At 35.6% G+C, this 8920-nt stretch overlaps 1 protein-coding gene across 1 annotated transcript; it reads right to left on the minus strand.

Moving 5' to 3' along the window:
* Positions 1 to 1736: 1736 nt before the first annotated feature.
* Positions 1737 to 5619, minus strand: LOC141284196 (non-structural maintenance of chromosomes element 1 homolog). Its single transcript, XM_073817507.1, has 8 exons — positions 5553 to 5619; positions 4770 to 4908; positions 4426 to 4547; positions 4229 to 4306; positions 2522 to 2668; positions 2275 to 2391; positions 1959 to 2085; positions 1737 to 1834 (listed from the first exon to the last, which is right to left on the minus strand). The coding sequence occupies exons 2-8, from the start codon at positions 4885 to 4887 to the stop codon at positions 1737 to 1739; spliced, it is 807 nt and encodes a 268-aa protein (XP_073673608.1). The 5' UTR covers positions 4888 to 4908; positions 5553 to 5619.
* Positions 5620 to 8920: the final 3301 nt, after the last annotated feature.

Genomic DNA, 8920 nt, shown 5'->3' on the forward strand with positions numbered 1-8920 from the left:
GCAACAGTTTGGACAGGACCCTCATCAATTCTAACATGGCAATGCCTTTGTGTTTAAGGCAAGGCTCAAAAGAAAGGATTGATTCAGTCAGTGTGGAAGAACTTGACTGGTCTACAGAAAGCTAAACACCTCTGGTGTGACTGTAAATGCAGACCTTGAGCCAAAAACTTATCACCAAACACCAATGATTTGTACATACAGTACACTATATGGAAAAAAGTATTATGATACCCACTTCTTTAGAACAGAAAAAGGCACTTCCAAAACTGTGGCAACAAGATAGAAACAATTCATGCATTTATAAATTGTATTTCCATCTTTGTTGCAACTGTTTTGAAAATGTCAAAAATTACTGCACCCATATGTACAAGTCATTGGTGTTTGGTGATGAGTTTTTTGGTCTGCATTTAAAGTCACTCCAGAGGTGTTTAGCTGGGATTATGACTTTGCGTTCTGCAGACCAGTCAAGTTCTTCCACAAAGACTGAATCAGTCATTTCTTTTTGAACCTTGTCTTATTATATACACAGAGGCACGGTCATGTTAGAATAGAAAATGGTCCTGTCAACACAATGCCCTAGAATATCATTATATGCTTAAACATTAGGATTTGTACCCATGGAAATTACTACAGTAGTCAAACCTGTTCATTAGAACGGGGTGTCCCAATACTTTTGGCAATATTGTGTATGTATTACTTATTGCAATTGATGGGGTTATTATTCAGCATTTCCATGAATTAGATGTAAATTTGAGACATCTTTGATTTTCATTAAATATTTATGTATTCATATAACCAAGTCATGGAATAAATGTACATTTCAGATGGATATCTTTTAGTGTTTTAGTATTTTAGGTACGAGATCTTACCCCAGTATAATTTTGAATAAATTTAAATTTTATGCCATAACAACTAAATCAGCAAATGTTTATTTCCCTTAATGACATGGCTGATGCAACATCATACTGCTCATGCTAAACTTATATCTAAAAGCTACAAATTAAAATGTAAATGTACATTGTTCTCAAAGGGGGAACATCATCCCCCATCTTACCCTATTACTTCCATTTATTTTATAACTATTACATTGCTACATGTACTGCGTAAGACTAAGCAGGAGTTGTCATAGCACTTACTGCAAATAATGTTGCTCTTTTGATGGTTTAATTTCATCTACAGTCTTCATTTGTAAGTTGCTTTGGATAAAAGTGCCTGCTAAATGATTAAATGTACAGTAAATGATAAGATTTTATCCAAAGCAGCAATGTATTCAAGCTATTAATATTTAATAGTACATGTATTTCTTCATAACTTGAACTCGTGGTCCTGGTTTGCCATTCTCAGAATGATCAGATCAGCTACAGGAACAGTATATAGGGAACTAAATTATATGGTTACCCACATTTAGTTGCAACACTTCGAAATAACTTGAAGTAATCTTTTTTTTTTTTTCTTTGAAAAGAGATATTTGAACAGTGTGCTTCTCAAATTTTATTTTAGTTTAATCTTGCAACTGTACAAAATGCTCAGATTCAACATAGACAGCTAATGTTTTCATACAAGAGCAAATCAATTTTATTTGCATTAACTCTGCTCTTGAATTAGAATTCTAACAAAAATAATGTGAAATTCCGAAAGAACCTTCTTCATTAATAGAAAATGCATGTAAAACAACTTTTAAACTCCTAAGAGAATGCATTTGAAAAATCCTCATAAACTGTCAAAATGCTTTGAAATTATAACCTTCTTGACCGGCGTGACGGCGTGGGGGCAGTATTCTCTTTGGATGATGAAGGCAGATTTTGTGAACTCTGTGACTGGGAATGCTGCATTTCTGCAAATTAGAAAAGAGAAACATGAAAACTTCGGAATTTAAAACATTTTGAAGTAAACAACTAAACAAATAGTTCATATTAAATCTAAAAACAGTAGAGCAACATTAATGAAAAGCAATTCACCTGGAATCTCGTGAGGCCAGAATTCATTGCATTCCGGGCAACGTGGATCACTGCGCGCTCTAAAATATCTGGCAACACACGGCAAGTGCACCTTGATTCCACAGGCTGGGTTTTCACACATCTGGCACTAAATGTAAAAGAAAAATTGTTGTTTGCGGTTTCATCTGTTTGAAAATGGCCAAACTAATAAAACAAGCTAAACAGAAAACAACATGAGGGTGACAGAATGAGGACATTTTGCTGAGTTTTTCCTTTAAAATTACATGATGCAGATCTAAAACCTGGATTTCCTTGAGAACTAAAACTCATGTCTTACCTGCAGGGCAATGTTGTGGCAGACATGACACACTTTGATGAGGTCTTGGTAGATTGTGCGCATGTACTGTTCCATCTCCACAATGCAGCGCACACTTAGAGTGTATTCACCGTCTTTCTAAAGCAGCAAAACAAAATAACAAATTTAAAAAATATGTAAATTGCTTTTGGAGGTAGTGGCTAGGGAGTGAGTTGTTTATAATAACTTAGTCCAATACATGGAAAAAGATCAATTTTAAAATGAATACCTCATTTAACCATTTGTCCTGGACAAATTTGTTTAGGACAAGCTCAGTTTCTTTTTTCTTCAATTTCTTTGTCTGGAGGCTGTCGGCACAATTTAAAATATCGGTGGAGGAGGCAGTACCACTCTCGGACTCTACAATCAGATCCATCTGAACGCAGAGACAAAATGTTGAGCCATATTATGAAAACAAAATCATATTTTATATGATAGTCTTTTAGACTATCAAAGATTATAACTGTTTTTGTGTTGTATGTATATATGTATGTATACAGTGCCTTGCGAAAGTATTCATACCCCTTAATTTTTTTTCACATTATGTGTCACTGCCTTATGGGCTACTTTTTTTTGTTTTGTTTTTCTCCACATCAACATATACCATTATGGCAAAGCAAAAACAGAATTGTCTCAACTTTGTAAATGTACTACAAATTAAAACACTGAAATAAGTACATTGCATAAGTAATCATACCCTTAACCGCATACTTAGTTGACGCACATTTACAGCATCAAGTCTTTTTTGGTATGATGCAACAAGCTTTGCACATCAACATTTGCCAATCATTTGCCATTCTTCACCTCACTTCTTCACCTCTCAAGCTCTGTCAGCTTAGATGAGGGCTGGCAGACATTTTAAGATTTCTCTAGAAATGTTTGATTGGGTTCAAGCCCAGACTATGGCTGGGCCACTCAAGGACATTCAGAGTTGTTTTTAAGCCACTCTTGCTTTGTGGTCATTGTCCTGTTGAAAGATGAATATTCTGCCCAGTCTGAGGTTCTAAATACTCTGGACTGGTTTTTCATTAAGGCTACCACAATATTTTGCTGCGTTGAGTTTTTCTTCTACTCTGACAAGGCCATCAGTCCCTGCCACACTTCACTGTTGGGATGCTACTATGCAGGTGATGAGCAGTGCCTGTTTTTTTTATTTTCAAACATGATGCTTGGATTTGAGCTTTATCAGACCAGAGAATCTAGTTTCTTATGGTCTAAGGGTCCTTTAGATGTTTTTTGCAAATTCCAAGTGGGTTTTCATGCGTCTTCACTGAGGAGAGGATTGAGTTTGGCCACACCACCACATAGCCCAGATCAGTGAGATGTTGCAGTGATGTTTGTCCTTCTGTCAGTTTCTTCCATCTGCATATATAAACATGCCGACAGTCTGAAGGTCTGGCTACGTGAGACTACATTGAAGGTAACAGAGACTACTTGCTTCTGTGAACCTTCAATGCAGCAGAATTTTTTATAAACTCTTTCCCAGATGTGTGGCTTGGTGCAATCCTATATCTGAGCTCTATAGGCAGTTCTTCTGACATCAGTTCTTGGTTTTTGCTCTGATATGCATTTTTAGCTGTTAAGATGTGTGTGCCTTTCCAAATCATACCCATTACCCAAGTTAACTTCACTCAAAGTGTAGTAACATCTACAAGCAATATGAATGCTCCTGAGCTAAATTTCAAGTATCCCAGATAAGGGTATAAATACTTATGCAATGGAATTATTTAAGTTTTTTTATTTTAAATAAATTTGCAAAGATTTAAAAAAAACTGTTTTTTTCTTTGTCATTATGCTGTATAGAGTGTAGAATGATGTGGGGGGGGGGGGGAGTAATTTAAAACAGTTTAACATAAGACAAAACGTTTACAAAAATGTAGGGATATGAATACTTTTGCAATGCACTGTATATTTATTTGCTGTAAATAAACATTACCGTCTTTCTGAATAATTCCAGTTCATTGTCTGCATAATCAGACGCCATTCTTGTTATGTCCGTCTCTGTCACGTTTACCTGAATAACAGATGTATTGTCATTCCTGTTTTGACTTAAATTATACCAAACACATAAAATTAATAGAATACTAATATTATTATTAACAAATTAATAGCATATAACAGATTTCAACTAACCAAGGCATAATACTCCAGTCCATTTTCTTCAGACATGCCTTTCCTGATGTGCATGAACAAAGGCTGAAGTTGAGCGTTGATGACATTAATGAACTCATCTAATCTGTCAGCCACGTAGTGTGCTAGAAAGGCAAAACAGATGCATAATTCAAATAGGACACCTATATACAACTGATTAACAATTTCCAGTTTTGAGACACAGGAGTAATAAATCCAAAGAAAGAAATTGTTTTGCTTTTTAACTTTAGGTTTTTACATTTTGCCTTACGCGCAAAATAAATACTACATAAACACATGATACAACAGAATTTGTCTAAATTGCAGTCGGTGTGTTTTCTTCATACCTCCATGGGTCTCACAGCAGTGTTTGTGTAGTGCCACGGCCTGAGATGCACTGATGATGCCGTTGCTCATCATGGTCTGCAAAAAGCGCTTGTGACTGTCTCCCATTTGACGAGACATCCTTCTTAATGTCCGCTTGAGCTGGAAAAGACATTTCTTGATAAAATTCCTCAAATTCATCACTACTGAGTACTGACACACATTTCCAGGGTGTTCATATATTGCTTTCAGGTTCACTGCATTAAATGTGTTAAAGAACCATTCACTAGGGTGACCATATATCATCTTCTTCTTAGCCAGGATTTCTAAATTACTTAAAATGCCCAAGATTTGCCTTTGTTTTCCAATCATTTTCATGCTTCCTATGGTTAATGACTGAAAAGCAGTTTGACCAACAGCATTCAGGCACTATATAATACAATTTGACAACAGTCAAACCAATGCATATACATAATGTAGATGTCACATCATTATGAAAACAAAGTCAAAACCCAGACATTTTAGGCAATTTAGAAATCCCACGCATGTCCCAGTTTCCAGTTCCAGAACTTGCGATAATAGCTGCTTTGGGGAAACGCACTCAATTTTATCCAGTGTATATGCAAACCTGCGTTTGTCTTACCGGACGAATGTACAAAAATACTGCAAGCCACAAATTAAGTTGCGCAACATCCTCAATACGACCTTACATCAAATTAAACGAACCATTCAAAGACTAACGTCGTAGTCTTGCCGAAACAGATGTGTATTAATCACATTGTTGTAAAGTGTTACTTCTTACATACCTATTTTTAACGTACCGCCGAGCTGTCAATTCGTGCAACATTCGCGCGTTCCCACTAGAAACAAGACTTCCGGTCACGTGGTCTGATCCATTCAGAAGGTTCTTACGCAGTGTACACTTCATCTTACACACTTAGTAGGCCTATCTGGAGAAGTTCGCTTCACTCGTCTAAATTCGTTCACAAAATTCGATACAAATCAAACACGACGGATAATACTTGCATGTGATGATGCAATCTCCATGTGTAGCTATACCTTTCGTTTATTCATATATCTATAGTATATATTAATATATTTTAAAATTGATGTAAACATAATAATTAGCAACAATTATACGTTGCAATGCTTAATACACATATGAAATAAATACATTTACAAGGCCTATTCGTCCCTGAAATACAAAATACTTTATTGTTTTGTGTAAAGACCCCTATTTGACAAAAATGTATGACAATTAAAATACATGTTGTTTATTAAATTAAACTACAACATAAATTATAACAGTGTAATTGTAACAGTGCCATCTACTTCAAAATGTATAAAAATGTGCTCTATCCACCTTTCTTTAACATGGAAGTAAGCCTATGGCTGAGACTTGCAGTTCATTATCCACTATCATGCAGTAAATGGTAAAACTGTTTGCACTACAAACCAGTGTGTTCATAATTAATATTAAATTGTAAAACACACCAATTTGCATTATCAAGCAGCAAAACAAGCTGTTTTGAACAGCTAAAAATAGCTGGACATGGATGAGACCGGAAGCCAGACCCATAGAATTTACAAATGTCCGCACCCAGTCTTACGGAATGAAAATTACTAGACCAGTAATTATAGGCAGCACAGTATAAAGGGACAGGGGGCCTATCTAAACAGGAACAGAAAAACGGGAACAGTAGGGAAAGCACACATATCATACAAGGTTATTTTGTCATCATTAAAGGGATAGTTCACCCCCACCCCGCCAAAAAAAAAAAAAAGTTGCAGGAAATTTACTCATGCTCAAGCTTCCCAAGATGTAGAAGAGTATGTTTGTTTATTGGACCACATTTGGAGCAATTTAGCATGACATCAGTCTTGCTCACCAGTGGATCATCTGCAGGGAATGGGTGCCTTCAGAATGAGAGTTCAAAATCACAATAATCACTGGAGAAAGAATATTATAGATATAGGACTAGTTGAAAGGAAAAGTTTAAAATGTACTAATGATGTAACAATGCTGGGTTAAAAACAGCAATTTCCGGGATTTTAGACATTAACCCATTTGCTGTTTATTTATTTATTTTGTCGTAGTTAGTCAACCAATTGAAGGTTTTTCATTTTTAAATATTTAAATAAATATGCATTCTAAAATCGGTATCATATATACAAGACAAGAACAGTTCATATTCCATGTACATTTAAAAAAAAAAAAACGTTTTACAGGAAAACAGTGTAATACAAACCTAAATTTCATTCAGGAAGTTTCCAGACAGTCAGGTTTTTTTCAGAACAGAAGACAAAATGACTAATGTCAAATGTAACAGAAAAAGTTACAGAAACTACCCAGCACCTGAGTAAAATATCACCCAGCATTTGGGTTAAAAAAAATAACCCAGGCTAGCATTTTTAGAGTGTAGCCTATATATGTAAGTATGTACAGTGGTGTGAAAAAGTGTTGGTCCCCTTCATGATTTTTTATTTCATTGTTTGTCACACTTTAATGTTTCAGATTCAAACAAATTGAAATATTAATCAAATCCTGTTAAAACATAACTGTGGTTTATCACACCTGAGTTCAGTTTCTCTAGCCACACCTACACCTGATTACTGCCACACCTGTTCGCAATCAAGAAATCACTTAAAGGAACAATATGTAGGATTGTGGCCAAAACTGGTACTGCAATCACTTTCAAAATACTGTAGAACGGTGTATCCCCTCCCGCTCCACCCTGACTCGAGGTTGCCAGCTAAGCTGCAGGATTCCACAGGACTGTAGGCTCCATATGCGCTACGTTACTTTGCACGAACATATACCTTTGTTCGAATGTCGTGAATATTTGAAATGTCTATTTACATTAAGTACAAGTAAGTTAGCCAAACATAGATGAATACCTGTCAAGGAGAAAATTAGCAACGTTGGCATAGATCTGTCTTCAAATTCGTCTCTGTTTTCAGCCGTCTCCATCTGTCAAAGGCATCTCCTATACAAATCCTTGTTTTATTTCGGACTTTGTCACGACGTTCTTCGGATTCATAACGAGGTCTTTTAGGTTTCCTAACTTTATACATGTTTTATCCGACTCGTTCTTAGCAGCAGCTGTAAGTTGTAACTAACTAGAGCAGAGCTGGCAACCCGACTTACGAAACTCTACTGACTTCGTGATTGGTAGATAGCTGGAGGGTGGAGCCTCAGACCAAAACACAAAATGACAACAATAACATCAGTTGATATAAGTATTTGAAATTAACATTTGTGACCCTGGACCACAAAACCAGTCATAAGGTTAAATTTTACAAAACTGAGATATATACATCATATGAAAGCTCAATAAATAAGCTTTCTATTGATGTATGGTTTGTTAAGATAGGACAATATTTGGCCGAGATACATCTATTTGAAAATCTGAAATCTAAGGGTGCAAAAAATCAAAATACTGAGAAAATCACCTTTAAAATTGTCCAAATTAAGTTCTTAGCAATGCATATTACTAATCAAAAATTACATTTGGATATGTTTACAGAAGGAATTTTACAAAAAATCTTCATGGAACATGATCTTTACTTAATTTCCTAATGATTTTTGACATAAAAGAAAAATCAATAATTTTGACCCATACAATGTATTTTTGGCTATTGCTACAAATATACCCCAGCGACTTAAGACTGGTTTTGTGGTCCAGGGTCACATTTCTTAATGTCTAGTGACATGTCAGGGCCATTTTATGATTAACTGACATAAATTTCTTACATATTGTTCCTTTAAATAGGACCTGCCTGACAAAGTGAAGTAGACCAAAAGATCCTCAAAAGCTACACATCATGTTGAGAAAACAAAGAAATTCAGGAACAAATGAGAAAGAAAGTAATTGAGATCTATCAGTCTGAAAAAGTTTATAAAGCCATTTCTAAAATTTTGGGACTCCAGCGAACCACAATGAGAGCCATTATCCACAAATGGCGAAAACATGGGCAAAATGGGCCAAAATTCCTGCACAGTGCTGTAACAGACTCATTGCAAGTTATCGCAAATGCTTGATTGCAGTTGTTGCTGCTAAGGGTGGCCCAACCAGTTAAGTTTAGGGGGCAAACACTTTTTCACACAAGGCCATGTGGGTTTGGATTTTGTTTTCCCTTCATAATAAAAAATTGTATTCAAAAACTGTATGTT

This window comes from Garra rufa, chromosome 1 (assembly GCF_049309525.1).
Source record: "Garra rufa chromosome 1, GarRuf1.0, whole genome shotgun sequence".
NCBI classification, from domain to species: domain Eukaryota; kingdom Metazoa; phylum Chordata; class Actinopteri; order Cypriniformes; family Cyprinidae; genus Garra; species Garra rufa.